We start from the raw sequence: 18,303 nt of genomic DNA on the forward strand, positions 1-18,303 counted from the left end.
ATAACATACTTTCTGATGCATAAGCAAAAACTTAAAAATATATTTTAATCAAATTGGGTCAGAGGTTTCTTAGAGTAGTTTGTACTAACATACACACTTTTATTCATGCTGTCCATCTCTGTATTCCACATTAAATGAATGGGAAATATTATAGAAATCTGTGCCAAACAAACACACTTTCTGATCTATAAATTATTTAGTGTAGTAATGCCTTCACACACACACAAATTTGACTGTGGTTATACAGATTTAAAAACATACATACATATAGTCACGTCTATATCCCTTATGGGGAAGACAGGGCCAAGTGTTTTGAAAAGACTGATAGGCAACGGTAAACTTTTGGCTTGGTAGAATGGAGAATTCAAATAGTCACAAATTGCTAGCCCATCACCCACAACAATAATCTCAAATTTATTAACCCCTACTTTAGTTGCCTTTTACTATAATCCTTGGGAAATTATCTAAAAATTGTAAATTAAATCATTTAAAAACATGTAAGGATAATCATTCATCCTGCCTTTTTACTACCTATTTCTTTAAAACCTGCACCATAATTTTGTAATTATTAATTACCAACAGGTTACATTTTTGGATGATAACAGAATAGCGCTGGTGCAAAAGCATAAATCTTTCACAAATAATTAATCACACTTACCTTAGGAATGAAGTCAAATCCAAACATGATACTTTTCAAAGTCACTACAATTTGCAAATTCTCACAAAAAGCACAAAAACATTTGTTTTAATTTTATTTTTATTAGTAAATAGACCATACAAATAAAATCTGGCGAAAATGGCGACTAAAATAGTAGTACCTATACTGTTGATAAAAATAGTTTATCTGTACAAGAATCCATCAAGAATCACTACCACTATGTATCAGTAGGTACCAAAAGTCCACCTACACGAATTTTTTAACGTCACAAAAAAATTAATTTAAAGATAAGACACAAAGTAAAATATTTTAATGTAAACAACAAAAACACATCATTTCATCACAATGTAAGTAGATAAGTAGTTATGTATACTTTATAAACACAGACATAATTTTTTAAATCTGTGTCTAGTAGACTACACACACACACTACACCACACGCTTGTGTATTCCCGTTTCCCTTCATTTTATTTTCAGGTCCCGACATTTTCGCAAGTGTTTCCAACTGCCTATTATGGAAATGCGATAAATAACTTGGGCACTAAAAACCGCAGCACTACACAGCTGCACATTTAGTTCAACAACTTCAATACAACCCATACGAATGTTGAATGCTGTATGTTTCCCGGCATTTTATCATAGGACCACTCCATCTCTTTCCCAGGGATGACGTATTAAGCGACAAATGATAAAATAAATCACTTTAGCTTGACAGCTTGCTTTGTTTGAGCAAGGTTTGAAATACATTTTTCTTTTTAAACTTTTAATATAACCTAAAACGTTATAACGACGTAATTTATAAGATACTATCTGATGCCTTAGCAAAAAATTTAAAAATATACCTATTTCAATCAAATCGGTTCAAAACATCCCGATATTAATATGTACGAAGAAATAGACATTTTTATTCATGCTGCCCATAGATAGTTAGATAGGTAAATATTCTTTATTGCGCCATAAGAGAAAAACATACAAAACAGCACAATCCATCCATCTCCGTATTCCACACTAAATACATATACCTATGCAAAATTTTATAGAAATTTGTTCAGTGGTTTTGACAAACAAACACACTCTAGGATCTATAATTTAGTACAGTATGGATAGGCCATTCCTTCAATAAGAGAATCGCACGTTCTGCAACTCTGAGACAATACACAACAACTTTTTACGAATTTGACATTACTCATTTGTGAGTATAGAAGCAAAGCCGCAATTTTCAACAGTAAAAGGCTCAAAACAGTTGTCTCACTTATCGCAACTTATCTCACACCAACCTTAACATAACCACAGATTTAAAAATATACATACATATAGTCACATCTATATCCCTCGTGGGGCAGACTGCTAAAAAAAATTATTTATCCTTTCGCCTAAAAGAACAATCCCAAGTTTACAAGCCTATCCCTTGGTCGCCTTTTACGACATCCATGGCACAGAGAAGGAGAGGTCCTATTATTTTTTATATTGGTACCGGGAGCCACACGGCACTGCCGGAAACACATTAAAAATATTATAATAACAAATTTATTCAACATAAAGGGACGTACTATACAAATTGATGATATAATCGGGAGTAACGCCAGAAGGAAGAAGAAGATGTAAACTTTTTCACTTGGTCAACCTTTTCTACTTAAAAAATGTCATTACCACTGTAGTGGTGGACTCCAGTTTTTGTCAAAAGACTCATACACATTATCTTCTCTTTTTCGAAAACAATATTTTCGCCTTATCAAATAAAATTAGCGCTTTATTAAAACGATAAATCCAATGGCAAAAGCGCTACGTTGGCAACATTGGGTCCATTCCCTTTGCAAAACTCTGTGCTTGTTGACATAGACAACGATTTAAAGTTTTGACAAATAAGTTATCTTCTCTCGCTTTCTATCATTTTGGAAAATCACACCCATAGAAAGAGAGGAGAGTAGAAAAGGTCTTGTGTCTCATCAAGCTTCGTGAATAGATGCCAAGGCTTCGAATCAACGAATAAAGTTCTCTTTAAACTGAGGATCGAATTTGGGACTATTTGGTTCCTCAGAGATAATACATGCGAATTAATTATATATGCGATAATTTGTGGGAAGTAAATTTTTAAATCATCCAGAGTTAAAAATTTATAAATCCAACAAAGTAAAGTTGGTCCAAGCATTCAAGTATCCCCACTTAATTATAAATAGTTAAAAACGAATTATCATACTTATATCATAAAATAATTATACCTACTCAAAGTTGCACGTATTTGGGGCACGCTTATAATCACTGACTTAAAGCACAAGTATTGTCACGGAAATATATAATAAGTAAAGAGTTATGAAGGCGTGTTCAGTGTGCCAAAGTTAAGTCTCATGTTATAGCTGGGCATAGTATACCCAGCCGGGTGTGTCCCAAATCCCGATCATAGAAAAATATATTATGTACATCTATACTAATATTATAAAGCTGAAGAGTTTGAACGTGCTAATCTCAGGAACTACTGATTCGAATTGAAAATATTTTCGTGTTGACCATCGAATCTCAATACTAACAACTGGACGTAGCGTATTTCAATACTCTGACAACCCCGCAAGGAATATAGACGTAGTAATAATAATTAAAAAAATACTTTAGTTGTTTTTACCTACCTTTCAGACATTTGGAACTTCGACTCACTGGATTATACCTGGCACTTGGAAGTACGCGGCTATTTGAGTTTTAAGCTCAATATTATGCTTTTTCACTTGTAGTCATTCATAAGTGCCAGTGTTTTTTTACCCAATTGCAAGGATTGTTAATGCACTTATCAACCGGTCGTTTATTTATGAAGTTATTCATATTTTCGAGTTCAATGGGTTAAGTTCCCCTACCTAGGTTGGGATGGTCACACGGGAGTTATAGGGAGACCTATCTAGCTCTTTTTAGAATAAAACTAAGTTTTTTTTTCAATAATTTATTAAAAATCCCTACGCCGACGCCTCTGGCAGGGATGTGATGATGTCAGAATCACCAGGGTCAGTAATGGCGAGCGTGCAAACTCTGTAATACTTTCCGCAAGCTGTGCCAAGTTCGATGTTGTTGCCACTGTAGTGGTGGACTCCAGTTTTTGCCAATAGAGCATAATACTCTATTTCAGATTTCCTGTAAAAAAAATAATGATTTAATAAAAAGCAGATTTCAATATCTATACCCATTTGGCAACTTTCTCAACGTGAACTGTAACCAATGGCACAAACCTAAGCACAGACAAAACATTTGTGGTTTAAGATAGTCAGATGTATTATTTAATATTATTTGCTATTTATTATTACCTGTTGCCCACAGCTTTGCTCACACACATTGTTGTTTATCACAAATCCTACAGGTACTGTGTTTTTCTGGGACGTAAGTTCTTTCAGTTTTGCCAATGGCTTTTGCGGGCTAGGTTGTTTGTTTGCCCGTGAATTTGTATGCAAAATTTTATAAACCAACATGACAAATTAACGATATTTATAGTTTCCTCGTGGTTTCAGGTGTCGGCACTTAATCTTACATACATATTTATATCATTCACACATGTCTATATCCCTTGCGGGGAAGACATACCCAACAGTCTTTTAAAAACTAAAAGGCCTTGTTGTGCCTGAAAATTCTAATATGAAAGACATGTCACAAGAAGAAATGAAATAGTAAATCAGGGATGAAATATTCAATCTGATGACAAAGACGTAAGAGTAGAGGCCAAGGAAAATGTATGAGTGAAAGATGTGATGAAATAGTCCTTACAGCGAAAGCAGAACTTGTTTAACATGTACGAAAAGAAGCACTACATCATAGTTTCATGAACATGATCATGCTGGTAGATGATACAGGAAAACTGAATGTCCTAATCGCTAAGGGTAAACTATGTTTAGGAAGAGTACATTAGAAAATAGTAATGATGAGGACCATGATTGAACAAGTCATGTCATTCCCCTTGATTGATTGAACTAACTATAACTGAATATTTGTTAGTTGTACCATATTAAACATGTTAAAAAACATTGGCACTTTTGACTACAAGTGAAAAAAGCATTTAATAATATTGAACTTGAAACTTTACTGAATTTAGATACTGGAAGGATTAAAAAAGAAAGTAAACATATGTACTAATGTTGATTTGTTCAGTAGGATTAGTAGCCCAACTGGAAAAATCAACATTTTATACAATGAATAGAATCTCACCTGGTTGAATGAGCAAGCAAATATGGATACTTCCAGACTACTCCATAGGTTTCCCACTATTTATATCAGCAATAATTTATTAATCAAATATCAAATAAAGTCTGACTGTAGTACTGCTAGTAATTTACATTATATTGACAACATTTGCTGATTAAGAGGGAATCCATACTTCTTTGTCCGAAGACTCCATATGCTTCCCAACATTTTAAATAAGTTAGGGGAAACTCTACTTCTTAGTAGTCTCACCTGAGAGGAGGTGCATTTTTGGCAATGATGACCAGCTTAGCTTTTCCTTGGCGTAAGGTTTTCAGAGTTTGTTTGTAACCTAAGCAATATTTTCCAGATTTCATCACTAAAGCTAAGCGAGAGTTAATAGACTCAATGGTCTTTTTCTGAAAAAAAAAAAAAGAAATACAAATAAATTAACAAACTTGAGGATTCTTGATTGCCATCAACGTGAACCTTCACTTGATTCTAACCTAAAATTGTGTGTGACATTCTCAACCCCGCAAATTACGAATTTAATTAGCGAGCCTATCGAGTAACAAATATAATCTGGGACCATAAATTCGGAGATTATATTCAATAAAATGAATCAATCATGCCAAAGGTCCCCGGAGTACAAGAATACACGTGTTTTATATAATCGACGTACATACCTGTTTCTTAGCTGCAACCATTTTGCAGATTTGATAGACACAACAAATGTGCTGCAACTACAACAAAATTTAATTAATTAACATTAAAGTATAATAATGTTTCTAAAAAAAGGATTAAAATAACTTTTATACAAACTCACGTGCTTCTCGGAGAGAACAAATCAAAAAGAACTATTTCAGCTACGGAATGACGGACGATGACGCTACCAGTGTCGCCAGCTGTCGAAATAAAAGGCGCTAAATTGCCAAAATCTTCAGTTAGATAGATCTCAAATATTGTCCGTTCCACAAATTATAGTAATTACTATACAATACGGTTAACATGTCATCTAGTCGGTTTTCTACATCAAGACTAGTCTATTCTTCTCTTTCTTGTCAGATCCGGGTCTCTATTAATTCCCTCGTAGGACTTCATTGTCTGGGACTAGATCTTTATGCTGCGATAGTTATTGCTCTCTTGCATTGATTCCTTTCCCTTGAAGACTGGGGTTGGTAATAATATTAATTTTAAGGGGGTAAGAAAGAAAGAAAGCAAAATCTTTGTTTGACGTAAAATGTAATATAATCATAGAAATAAAAAACTTACATGATGCGACCAAAATGGTTTCCACTCAGCATATGCATGTGTATGATAAGGTTACATAATGCACTGATTTTCAGTAAAAGCTGGTACGGAGGAGGCTTTGCCATTCAATATAATGGATACATATTAAAAATATCAATAAAAAATGAATAAAGATTTAAAAACATTTGTATTGATTTAAATATGTCTGTGCCTGGGCAGTAATCAGTTCTATCCAAGATCAATATGTCAGTCAATGTCAATAAGTGTCAGTACTGTCAGATTTACGTCATTTTGGTCTTTGTTGTATGCTTTTTATTTTGTGTGTGCGAGTGGCTAAGTAAGAGTTCACTTAAAAATGAAAATGTTAAATCACCAAGTAAGCAAAGAACATCAATGATAAATATCGTGTGCGAGTTATGTAAACTAACACGATGTCTATCATAAATGAACCAGTTCTCAACATTATTGTTGTGGGATTCCATCACAAAAAGGGATGCCAGGTTTGTAGGGCGTCATGGCTCATAATCGATACTGTATTATGTGTAGAACTAAAGAATTTCTAATTTAGGAGTAACATTGGAAGAGGATTAACATACTACCTAGTTCTCTTTGGGGCTCCCAGTACATATCAACCATAAAAATACATAATTTTCGCTTTTATAAAATAATAAATCATCATCATATTAAATTTACCTATATCAAAATTATAATTAGGTATGTACTTTGTGTAAAAATTTTATTCTTTTAAAATTTAAAAAATTTTAAACTTAATTTACATCGGAAAATAATTTACATATTACCTAATTATCTTTGGGCTTCTAGTACATGTCGACCATAACAATACACCATATTCACTTTTATAAAAGAAATAATACACCATCATCATATGTATTTACAAAAATTAAAATATATGTAGGTATGTACTGTGTTTAAAAATAATATTTTATGCAATGGGCTAGCAACCTATCACTATTTGAATTTCAATGCCATCATTGTGTCTTTCAGATTTTTTTTGAGATTGTTGACTATCTACTCCGTAAGGGATATTAACGGATAAAATTTATTTATGTAATATTTCACTGGAGATATTAAACAGATCTTAAAAAATTTAAGTAAAATGTATAAATTTTAAAGTAAATTGTTTTTTCAGTATATATTTTTTTAAATTATTTGAGTGCTTTTGACCTCACTCTGCCTGGTCGCAAGCACGTTGATATAAACACTAGCATCTTAAAGCTCAGAGCACTTATCACTGCATTTATTAAGGGAATAATAAATAATTCATATCTAGGAAAATCTTATGTACTATAAAGGTTGGTGATAATGTAAGAAATAAAATAAGAAATTACTCTTCATATTTTTGTACTTTTAATGCTTCATATTAAATAATGTAATAAATATGCAAATAAGTTTATCAAAGGTAACTTTTTTAGTAAACATGGATTAACAATTAACAAAATTAATTATTTGATTAATGGTATCGAGTTTTGCTAATGGGGGATAAAATCATCCTCACTTATTTTAATAAACAACAATAAATATATACATACATAATAGTATAAGTACAGTCTTAAAAAGACTGAATGGCCACATTCAGCTATTTGGCTTAATGTTAGAATTGAGATTCAAATAGTGACAGGTTGCTAGCCCATTGCCTAATAATGAATCCCAAGTTTGTAAGCCTAACCCTTAGTCGCCTTTTACGACATCCATGGGAAAGAGATGGAGTCCTATTCTTATTGTATTGGTGCCGGGAACCACAGGCACATAAATATACATATAAATGCATTTTCAAAATTATTGGAGGGGTACACCAGGCATCCAACTGTAGATAACAGGATTTGTTTAACAGGATTTAAAAATAATTATTGTGATCTATTCTATGTTATCAACAACACATCTTTGTTGTCCTGCCTATCAAAAATAAATCAATAGCACTTAGGTTTACATAGAACTAACTTTCAACACGGGCTTCACTTGCATGTGAATACCTCTACAAATTTAATGATCATCAGTTCAGTGGTTTTGACGTGAAAGATAGACAAGGCAACACACATTCCCAATTATAATATTAATATACCTACCTAGGATGGTTAGCGGTCTTCTCAGAAACCTTCCTTCTCTATCAATTAACTTTGTTATTTGTTGCAGGTGGAACACTGTTATCCAGAACTAGTTCCGGGAAGGCCGACCGAGTTGCCTCCAGCGTGGCGACACTTGCCAGCTCTAGCACTACCGGATGGCTCGCATAATTACCTCTCTGACACTATATTTTTCAACTTGCCAGGCTTGACAGAACCAGACCATACTGTTTATGGGATATCATGTTTTCGTCAGATCCCTGTGGAGGTGAGTGGTTCTGATTTATTTAAATAGATGCACCTTCAGTCTTATATTCATTTTATCCAGATCATTATCCAGGCATTATTACTTAAGTTTGTTTGCTTTGCTCTGTGTCAAGTGTACACACCCAAATATTTTTCTGGACTGTCAAAACAAGCTGTAATCTAATTAAATTTGTTTAGTATTAAAAGCAAATTTGTGATCATAATAAAACATTTTTCTAGCAAGTAGCTCAGAAGACAGAAGATATGACAAGGAGCTCAGTACAAAAGAGTGTTTGTGTTGTTTGTCGAGCTCCTCTGTTTGGACGGCTTGCTGTGAAGATGGAGCTGGTGGTCCGAGCTTGGTTTCTTCAGGCGGATTTCTCACAGACAAAATTGCTTGAAGATGCTTACAAACACTTGAATAGCTGCCCAGTCCAAATTGACCAGACTCTTGAAGGTACAATCAGCCATTAGCTCTACCAACTTACTTCTAAAGGCATTAAAGTATGTGTGCCATTTTAGAAGTTCTTCAATTATCTACTTACAAAGAAAAGATTTTCTGTTGTTGTTTTCTATTATCTACTTACAAAGAAAAGATTTTCTGTTGTTGTTCAGAAAACAACATAAAAGTACTGATGAAAATTATTTTTCAGGATTGTCAGTAATGCGGTTGATTGACAATTGGAGGCATAAGGCATTACTGCTCTTCAAATTATTGTTGTTGAGAAGGAAGGTCCTTATGTACGGCTCTCCAGCGGGCCCACTCTCCACGGCACTCCTAACTCTTGTGTCACTATTGCCGCGCTGTCTAGAACATGGGCTGACTAAAGCAGCTAATGTTGTGTACGTAACTTTTGTATTTAGGATGATACAGGGTTAACCTACATCAGACACCAGTAGACAAATAATTGCAAGTGTCTTCTCTTTATTGCATAAACTTAATCTGTACCTTGATTTAAGGATGATTTGTGAACAGAAATAAGAAGATTTACTGTATTCAGCCATTGAGATATTCCAGGAATCACTGATGATCATCATGAGGTTCTCTTTTGTGTGCTTTTAAATGTATTTGCTCCAGCAAAATTTTTTTGGGAATCAAAGAAAAAGAAATTGATAAGGCATAGAAGATGAATAAAATGCTTTCAATCCTTCATTCATATTATCACGTTTATTTCCTTTGCGGGAAACACAGAGCCAGCAATCTTGAAAGATTGATAGGTCACATTCAGCTGTTAAGCTAATTGATAGAATTAAGATTCAAATAGTGACAGGTTGCTAGCCAAACGCCAAAGAGAAGAATCCCAAGTTCATAAACCTTTTCCTTAGTAGCCTTTTACGACATTCATGGGAGAGATGAAGAAGTGGTCTTATTCTCTTTTATATTGCCGGCAACCACACGGCACGATAATAAAATGCTTATTCGTTTTAATTATTTTTACAGATTGTCAAGGCCTCTGTCACCAATAATTCTTGACGAAGAAAAAGATACAATTGACAGTGGACACATATTAAACAATGATGAACCATATGTAAATGGTTCAACACAAAGTGAGGAGTTGACTCCAAAAGAAACAGGGAACATGCTGGAGGAAAAAGATAGAGTAAGCAGACAAAGTTTTGATGAGACCATACTCAGTGACGTGGTGGACAGGCAGGACTTGGGTGACCAGGGTAGGGAGAAATGTCATAGTATCGGGGAGAAATATAAGACTCAAAAAATCGTAACAGAAGCGCAACAAAGTCCCACAATGGCAAGAGACATGAGTGTGGATGGCCTTTACAATTTAACGCGGCAGATTGACCAGACGGAATGCGGGTTACCTTTTCCATTATTTGAGGACGGTTATCTCTGCTTACCCTATCTGTCATTGCAGTATCTCGATCTATTGTCAGATTCAGCCGTACAAGGATTCGTAGTTGGAGCATCGAATGTTTTATTTAAACAGAAGAGACAGTTGTTCGATGTTTTAGTAGAGTTAAACGAGATGAGGATAGAAACTTCAGACTTGATGTTGAGGAGACAGCTGGCCCTGGGGACTGAGGACCTTCGTTTCGCGGACCACGTGGTGCGTCACGGTGCTACGCAGGGAGATGAGTGGATAAGGGAACAGTTTTCCAGTTACTTAATTTACCTTCTAAGGACTTCATTACTGCCAGGTAAATACCGTATCTGTGTGTCAGTATCATTTTGCTTGCTACCTAGTTAATACATAGGTACACATCATCAATGTCCATTCAAATCCAAAATTTTTATTCACTATTATTGAGTAATTGCAAACATCACACATTTTGGTTTCACAACATTGATTGTTGTCCAATTAATTACTTGAAACTAAGTTTACTGCCATGCCGTGTGGTTTACCAGCAGTTTAGAATAGAACCATTCAATCTTTCCCATGGGTGTCGTTAAAGGTGACTAAAGGAAAGGTTTATAAAGTTGGGATGGGCTAGCAAACTGTCACTATTCGAATCTTAATTCCATCATGAAGCAATACAGCTGGACGTGGCCTTTTCAATCTTCTTAAAACTGTTGGCTCTGTCTATCCCGCAAGGGATATGGACGTAACTATATGTATGTTTGTAAGTTTACTGTCGCCATCCAAAGCGTCAGTGCAGAAGAAGTAGTAACAAACTGCACTGCAGCATTTTCTTTAATAACTACCCAATTACCAATCTTAGAATTAGAATTGAAAAAAAAACAATGTGTACGAAAGAATATTTTGCTATGATTAATTAATTTAATTGAATATTAAATAAGTAATATAATTTTAAATGGAATGTCAAATTTTAATAAATTGATGTATGTAATCAAAATTCGGTACTCTCACCGAATTTTGATTTTAACCAACTATAAATCTTAACGAGGTTCCTGAGCTAAGCTCAACCCTGATGTTCGAAAATGGATCTAAAAGTATTACAATCCAGCACACAATCCTCAAGTAAAAAAAAACATAAACTATACTAGATCACACTTTTTAGCATATTTATTTATTGTTCAACGTTGTTGACAAATTATTCTAAAAACTTTTTTTCAGAGGGTAGTCGAGAGATGGATTCTTATAATGCTCAGTTTATGTCCGCATTCAAAGCGACGCCGGCGTACCAACAATGGTTGAAGACTACCAACAACGGTGACATTGAGGCTTTTGCGAACCTAATGCCTGTCCATCCGTTTTCGGGGCAACTTTCAGTGGCTGACATGAAATTGAAATTTGCTCAGTAAGTTTGTTTTTTTTTATTATCTATCTGTATTTATACAATTCAGATAAGAGGAGAATGTTCTTCTGCATAAAAAAAACGTATTTGTTCATTGAAAGTAATTCAGTAGTTACAACAACCTATCACATGTAAATCTCAATTTTACTATTAAGCTGTATAGCTTATCAGTCTTCCTTTGGCTCTGTCTAACCCTGTAAGGGATAAAGACGTGATAACATGTATATAAATTGATGATTGATGATTATATGATAAAATTGTTCTGCGAGTATATTTTTTAAATATATAAGTGGTATTCTTTTTGTGAATTTCTAATGACTTCATTATTGCAGCACAATGTCAACCACGGAGGGCGGGCGCAAGGTGAGCGCGGCGGTGGCGAGCACCGGGCGCGCCGTGGCCACCACCTCGCGCGCCGTGGGCGGGGCGCTGTCGCACGCGCGCGGCGCGCTCTCCGGCTGGTGGAGCGCGCTCACCGCGCCCGCCGCCGAGCCCTGCACAGCGACCGACCCCGCCACGGACGCGCGCGACGACGACGACAACAAGAAACAACTCCCCGCCGCGACGGACCCCGACCCCCCGGACAAATCCATAGAAGACGCCGCGAGCAATGTCGGCAAAATACAAGTCGTATAGTGAGGGTAATAGAGTGCAATATAACTGCACTGTATAATTGTCTTGTGCGATTTGCAATCATTTTAGCGATATCGGCCTCAAATTCGGAAGCAGGTTGGCTGGCATTATTTTAGGATATCAGTATCAAGCACCATTTGTATACAATACCTCGCGATAGGACTTCAAGGAGTCGGGGAACGTGTGATTGCCGTAGCTACATTTTAGATAAAACTCATTTTAAATAAAAATTTATAAGCCACTTAAACATGCAAAGAAATAAATCCTTAGTAAAATAGGTATCATAAAAAGGTATGAAGAAAACATTTAATTTGGAAAGTGTTTTTTTGTCAAATAACCTATAATCTTCCACTTCTAAACTGATTGTTATGTGTTTAATCCAGTTTGAAATAACTTATTTTCAAGTTTTGACCATAATATTTACCATTTCCAAAATTTATAGATACTGAAAATTCTGAAATCCTAATTAATGTTGACTATATTTTTTGTTATTTTATCTGTGATTTTTATTTTCTCAGAGACATGTCACTAAGACCAAGGGCGTGTATATTTATTTACAAAAAGCACAGGCCACAACTAGAACGTGCGAGACGAGCTGAACTAGTTTTCTAAGTATTTTTACTATAAATTCTACATGTCAAGTTAAAAGTATGTGAACATATTTCTCCTGTTCACATTTCACAGATAATAGCAGATAATAGTTCAGTTGAAACAAATTTAATGAAAATAAATTTGAACATAGCATTCGATGTTAGCTTCTCGCCATTCGCAATGTAGCCTGCTCTTTGTTTTTCCTTGGTTTAATAATGCACAATAATTTTGTTAATGTTGTGATATTATTAATAAACTGTTGCTATTTCTCTGATAGACCAGTGTTCTACTTTCCTCAAAATTCTTCATTCAATACTGGCAGTCACATAAGATTTATCAATTGGATAATCTTGCTGCTTTTCATCAATAGTTAATATTTATATGAAATTAAAACATGTGTATCTTTTAAAATGTAGATGATAATATTATAAGTAATAGACTTTGATACAGTTTGTGATCTCTGAAACGTAGTTTATTGTTGATATTCAAATAGTATATGTTAGTTCTTGGTGTGTAAAAAGTTAATTATTGAAATAAAATAATAAGATGAATGCTTATTGTCATGTTTTTATGTTATCATTTATTTTTATATTATTTTTTTTATTTATTTTAAATATAATGATTCTTTCTTTGGGAAATTCTTTTTTTTTTAATTGAGTCGCACCAATTGTATATAATTGTCTACAGCTAATGTCATATGCGCACGTCAGGCTCCATACCTGATAAGTGCCAACTCCAGCAGATTAATGATAATGGTAGGCAAAGCGTCGATTGCTCTTATGGTGAGAAAAACATCGGGAGAAGACCTGTATGATATTCAGGCAAATTAATGTCAACCTAACTATAATTCAACATGAGTTCCTTGCAGAGTTTGCACAGGTCCAATGGGCGTCACTTTGTGTTAAACGCACAATTTACTCAATCCAGAATGGTGGTCAGTACATCCTGCAGGCTCCTCTCCAGAGGTGAGCATCCGGGACTAACGCCAGGAGGATAATGATGATACTGGTTGGCAAATATGTTAATTCCGGTCTTTAAAGAAGACCTGAAGGAACAGCGATTGATCAGCGTAACTGAATGTTGGGCCTGATTTGTTACTATTGGCCGAAGGTGACAATCATTTGCATCGGAAATGTGAGATAGAGAGGGTATAAAATTAAAATAAAAGGTCTATTATCGGGAACAAAATATATTGTAATATACTTATGATTATAATATCACAATCCTGGATATAGTCATTTTGTTTAAATGCACAATAATCCTTGATGTCTTCTCTGAAATTAAGTACCTATCTACATTTGTTACTACAATTTCTGAAGTGATGATTCTACGGTCAGAATTCAAAAAACTTTACTGTAACTCCTACTCCTTATTGTTAAAGTGAAAGCTTGTCAAAAGCGGTTACCTAATTATTAGGCGACTTTGTCACACTTCGTCATCATGCCATAAATCGTTCGGATCAAGGAACTTTTACTATATTTATTTAATACGCTTATTTAATATTAGCCATGAAACGGGCGCTTTTTCTTAGTGCTCTCGAGTATATCATAACGCGAAAAGATAGATCTTCGGTCGGCACGGGCCGGCTTCACACGGCAGAGTCGGGTTCGTCCCAGGGCCACGGCGGGCCCGCGTCTAGCGCGTCCTGCCGCCACAGCGCGCGGCCCGCGTCTGACGTGCCGTGCGTCAGCAGCCGCAGGGTGTAGGGCTCCGCCATGGCCAGCGAGCCGCCGCTGTCGTGCCGCGCCAGCCCCGCGCCGCGCTTGCCGGCCGGCAGCAGGTCAAAGTCGGCCGCGCGCGGCGACTCCAGCTCCGTGACGTCGGAGCGCGGCGAACCCGAGCCGCCGCTCGCGTCCACGCGCACGCGCGCCTCGCCCGGGGACGCCGGCGACGAGGCCGCGCGGCCCGGCGCGCCCGGCGGCGACACCAGCGGCGCGGACTCGTCGTCGCTGGGGTCCGAGCGCGGCGGCGTGCGGTCGCGCGACAGCATCTTGTCCTTGAGCCGCGTGAGGCGCTCGGCGGAGCTGACCTTGCGCAGCATGTCTGTAGTGCGGCGCAGCGAGCGCAGCTTACCGTCGGCGGGGTCCTCCGCCGAGAGCGGCGCGGCGCCGGGCAGCTCGCCGAGCAGGGAGGCGGGGCGCGCGCGGCGGCCGGGGCGCGCGGTGAAGGCGAGGCGGCCGTCGTCGTCCGAGTCCTCCTCGTTCTCGACGTTGAAGGTGACGGCGGGAGGGTCGCGGCGCCGCACGGAGCCGCTCTTGAGGATGGCGTCGCGGCGCGGCGCGGGCGGGCTGGCGGGCGGCGAGCTCTCCTCGTCTGAAAGCGAGGCACGGGTGAGGCGCGGTCGCCAGATATCCTATCGATGCGCTTAAGGAGGGGGTGGAGGGGAAGGGAGGAGGGAATTCACCTGAAGTCGGGGTTGAGACCGCAGCGCACCGCCGTTACCTACACGGGAGATCGTGTGCCTGAATGGACTGAAATCAAACAACTAGTAATTTTTGTATATTTATTACGCCACATTGGAGTATAAACTTTAAATAATACGCGGAATGACAAATGAAGTATCGGCAAAAACTTCCAATAGTTTTTTGTCTAAATGGTATTTAGTCTAAATATAAAATTATCACACTGCTTGGAATATTTGTCCACGACGAGTAAAAGACGAACTTCTATACATTTTAGACCTTAATAGGCCTCCTGGGTAAACATGAATAAATTTAATATGTCCTACCAACTTATCTGCTTTTTTTAAGTAGAAATATCATCAAATTGTACTTTAAGTTTTATGGAAAATAAATATCATTATTATATTGAATTAAAATACATTGAATCTTGAATGTCTTCTGATAAAATACCTTTGTTTCCTGTCATATTTCCATTAATTAATACAATCAATGATATGATCATTTATTAACAATGGTAAAATAAAATATCTATCTAATAGAACTGTATATAAATGGAACTTTACTCATACTTAACCTTCCCGAGATTAATATTATATTTATGAAAATATTAAAATTTAGCTATAAAAAATTCAAAACTTTTACATAGCGCTCTGATATGCAATAGGTAAAGTTCCGTAAATTATTTAAAGTAGGTATATAATAATATGAATTTTTACTTCTCCCTATTTGATTATAACTTTTGCAATGATGGCACTTTATTGGCAGCTGTTTTAAATAAATTCGTCGGTATAAAACAAATAAGTACATTCTATTATAAAAATAAATGGAATGCTCCATATTGACTACTAGCGCTTAGTTGGAAGCTGCCTTTGGCTAGCCTCGACATATACATGGTGACTTTTAATTCAACTGCATAAATTTAACTGTTAAGTGTACTCATCTAAAGGATATTAAAAACGTTAAAAGAAAAATATCGGTTCATATTTCAGAAAGTACGAAAAAAATAAAAGTAACAAAATCCACGATCCTAAATACGTCATATCACCCCGGGCGGCGGAAAAGCGACGCGTAAGATTCAGAGGTCAACGATACAATAGGCTATTTGACTGTATTAAAAATATACATTTCTTTTATGTCATCAGTCTTAATATTACTTTTTTGGAGCGATTTGTAATAACGCGAGATAAAAATATTGCATTATTTATACAAAATCCGTCTCAGAAAATTAGGTTTTTATATGCGGCTGTCACGTGACTAAAAACGAACGTGATTGGCTATTTCTATTATGACGTCAATTATCCATAAACAGACTGTGGATCGTACCGTTCCTTAGTGTTCGCTATTATTTTTCAAGATTTTATAAGTGTTTGATCGCTCAGGATTACTCAGATAAAATAGGTATTTAATAATGGAAACCAATTCCGCGAAAGCTGACAGTCGAAACCTACCAAAAGTGGACGCAATAATGGTTGGCAGAAGAAATCTGGATTGTCTTCTTCAAAGACAATCCAGATTTCTATGCTGCCGAACTGAGGAATGTGAAAACATCAATGTATCTAAGTATATCTTGGTAACCACTGATCTTAGATCATGATCTGAAACCACTTCTTGCGAATATTCAAATCCATCGGCATAGAAAAAAACAGTTTCGTAGGAGATTTTATTGTTGTATTAGTGCATTGAGGCACTGCACAACATTTATAGGAACTCATTTTAATAATTTTTACACATATGACGTGACACAAGTTAAATAAAACAAGAGAAAATCAAAACTTTTCGAAACACCAACAAGCTTTGTATGATATTTACACGAAATTTGTCACTGCATACCATGGCCGCCATATTGCTAAAAGTCGCGTTTGGGCGGCATATTTGAATATTTCATTTTCTTTTTCGATTTTTTAATAAAAGAGCTGTAATAAAGGCAGAAAAGTATTTTTGTAGGGCTCCTTATAAACAAATAAATACCCTAAGATAGTTTTTAGAACTTTGTCAAATAGCCTATTCATTTAGCTGAGCGATCTCGACAACTCTGTATTTTACTTGATCTTGATACTAGAAAAATAATTTATTTTTCAGACATTTATTTACATGTTTAGTTTTAATTTATTTTTGTAGTATTGGTCTTTAATAAAGCGTGTGACGTAGTTTTTGAGGGTTTTTTAAATGTGAAAATGATGACGTTTAATTTAAATAAAAATAGGCTCAAACAGCTCAGAAGCATGGGTGTAGTCTTTGTTTAAAAGGATGCAGTTATTTTAAATGTCACCCTGTATATATATATATATATATATATCTAGCCTCGACCTAAGATAAAAATAATGGTGTCACAATGTTCAATAATAATATGTATTAATTACTCACACCTCTGACAAGAACAGTCCCAGCTTAGCGCTAGACTTGTACTTATACTACCTACAAACTAGTGTCTTTTAATAATTGGTGATATGTATCAAAACACAGCTTAAACTCTTAGATGAATACAAACATAGGAACTTTACTTGTCCCAACACCCTGTCTTGCAGAAAAATGGAGGTGGTTGGAAAAAGTAACATTTTTACTAGGTAAAGAATACTTTTCTTCTTAATATCTAAACTCTTACAAATAGAAAGTCTAAGTACATCTTTTTATAGTAAATACTGACGTAATAATCCAAATTAAAATCAAAATTTTTAATAAGGGATTATATTTATGTATATTCAGTGCAATGTAATGATACTCGAATGGAAGAAACAACATTTTTAAAAGTTCACTAAAATTTATAAAATACTATCTCCTTGCTGTGTTATTTGATGTGATCCTTAACAAGTGACAATACATTTTTGGAAAATATGAGATTTATCTCAGATGTAACGAGTACAACTATTCATAAATAATTTCCTTTCATAATAGCCTTCAGCTTCCCAAAATTTGACAAATGAATTATACTAGTGTCTTTTATAATTGACAAAAATATTGCCTACGTAGTTGAAAATTTCACAGTAATATAAATAAATATCAAAATCGTTTAATTTCAAGAAAACCTTTTTTCAACTGAATATGCAAAGAATTAACCGAATAAGTATTTTTGGGCATT

At 35.8% G+C, this 18,303-nt stretch overlaps 4 protein-coding genes across 8 annotated transcripts in view; 1 reads left to right on the top strand and 3 right to left on the bottom strand.

Moving 5' to 3' along the window:
• The window catches only part of LOC106139088 (serine/threonine-protein kinase tousled-like 2), a 36,456-nt gene extending 35,309 nt beyond the window's left edge, over positions 1-1,147 (bottom strand). For 2 of the 4 annotated variants that reach the window (XM_060954746.1, XM_060954743.1), the window contains exon 1: positions 659-1,147. The gene's annotated coding sequence lies outside the window, so the exon portion shown is untranslated. The remainder of the gene's footprint in view (positions 1-658) is intronic. The other 2 variants (XM_060954748.1, XM_060954747.1) reach the window with 1 other exon arrangement.
• A 2,428-nt stretch (positions 1,148-3,575) lies between these two features.
• Positions 3,576-5,762, bottom strand: LOC106139052 (large ribosomal subunit protein eL30). The gene is made up of 4 exons (XM_013340390.2): positions 5,634-5,762; positions 5,494-5,550; positions 5,081-5,226; positions 3,576-3,772 (listed from the first exon to the last, which is right to left on the bottom strand). The coding sequence occupies exons 2-4, from the start codon at positions 5,512-5,514 to the stop codon at positions 3,598-3,600; spliced, it is 342 nt and encodes a 113-aa protein (XP_013195844.1). The 5' UTR covers positions 5,515-5,550; positions 5,634-5,762; the 3' UTR covers positions 3,576-3,597.
• Positions 5,763-6,363: 601 nt separating this feature from the next.
• On the top strand, positions 6,364-13,448 carry LOC106139048 (late secretory pathway protein AVL9 homolog). 2 transcript variants are annotated; one of them, XM_013340384.2, is made up of 7 exons: positions 6,364-6,558; positions 8,210-8,407; positions 8,626-8,842; positions 9,039-9,228; positions 9,827-10,542; positions 11,421-11,604; positions 11,934-13,447. In XM_013340384.2, the coding sequence occupies exons 1-7, from the start codon at positions 6,490-6,492 to the stop codon at positions 12,235-12,237; spliced, it is 1,878 nt and encodes a 625-aa protein (XP_013195838.1). In that variant the 5' UTR covers positions 6,364-6,489; the 3' UTR covers positions 12,238-13,447. The 2 variants fall into 2 exon arrangements, with proteins under 2 accessions (XP_013195838.1, XP_013195839.1); XM_013340385.2 differs by having other exon boundaries at positions 6,384-6,434; positions 11,934-13,448.
• Positions 13,449-14,004: 556 nt separating this feature from the next.
• Positions 14,005-18,303, bottom strand: part of LOC106139086 (kinase D-interacting substrate of 220 kDa B) — a 41,670-nt gene continuing 37,371 nt past the window's right edge. Inside the window, exon 26 of the mRNA XM_060944421.1 lies at positions 14,005-15,138. Within this exon, the coding sequence (XP_060800404.1) occupies positions 14,414-15,138 (725 nt within the window). The 3' untranslated portion in view covers positions 14,005-14,413. The remainder of the gene's footprint in view (positions 15,139-18,303) is intronic.

Source organism: Amyelois transitella, chromosome 5 (genome assembly GCF_032362555.1).
Source record: "Amyelois transitella isolate CPQ chromosome 5, ilAmyTran1.1, whole genome shotgun sequence".
Taxonomy (NCBI): Eukaryota; Metazoa; Arthropoda; class Insecta; order Lepidoptera; family Pyralidae; genus Amyelois; species Amyelois transitella.

Bases quoted from the DNA above. Each gene is read 5' to 3' on its own strand.
- LOC106139052 (XM_013340390.2), bottom strand. From the start codon at position 5,514: ATGGTTGCAGCTAAGAAACAG. The intron at 5,227-5,493 runs GTATGTACGTCG...TTTTTTTTTCAG, and splicing joins TGGTTGCAGCTAAGAAACAG to AAAAAGACCATTGAGTCTAT. The intron at 3,773-5,080 runs GTGAGACTACTA...TTTTTTTTACAG, and splicing joins AAAAATGCACCTCCTCTCAG to GAAATCTGAAATAGAGTATT.
- LOC106139048 (XM_013340384.2), top strand. From the start codon at position 6,490: ATGTCTATCATAAATGAACCAGTTCTCAACATTATTGTTGTGGGATTC. The intron at 10,543-11,420 runs GTAAATACCGTA...ACTTTTTTTCAG, and splicing joins AAGGACTTCATTACTGCCAG to AGGGTAGTCGAGAGATGGAT. The intron at 11,605-11,933 runs GTAAGTTTGTTT...TCATTATTGCAG, and splicing joins ATGAAATTGAAATTTGCTCA to CACAATGTCAACCACGGAGG.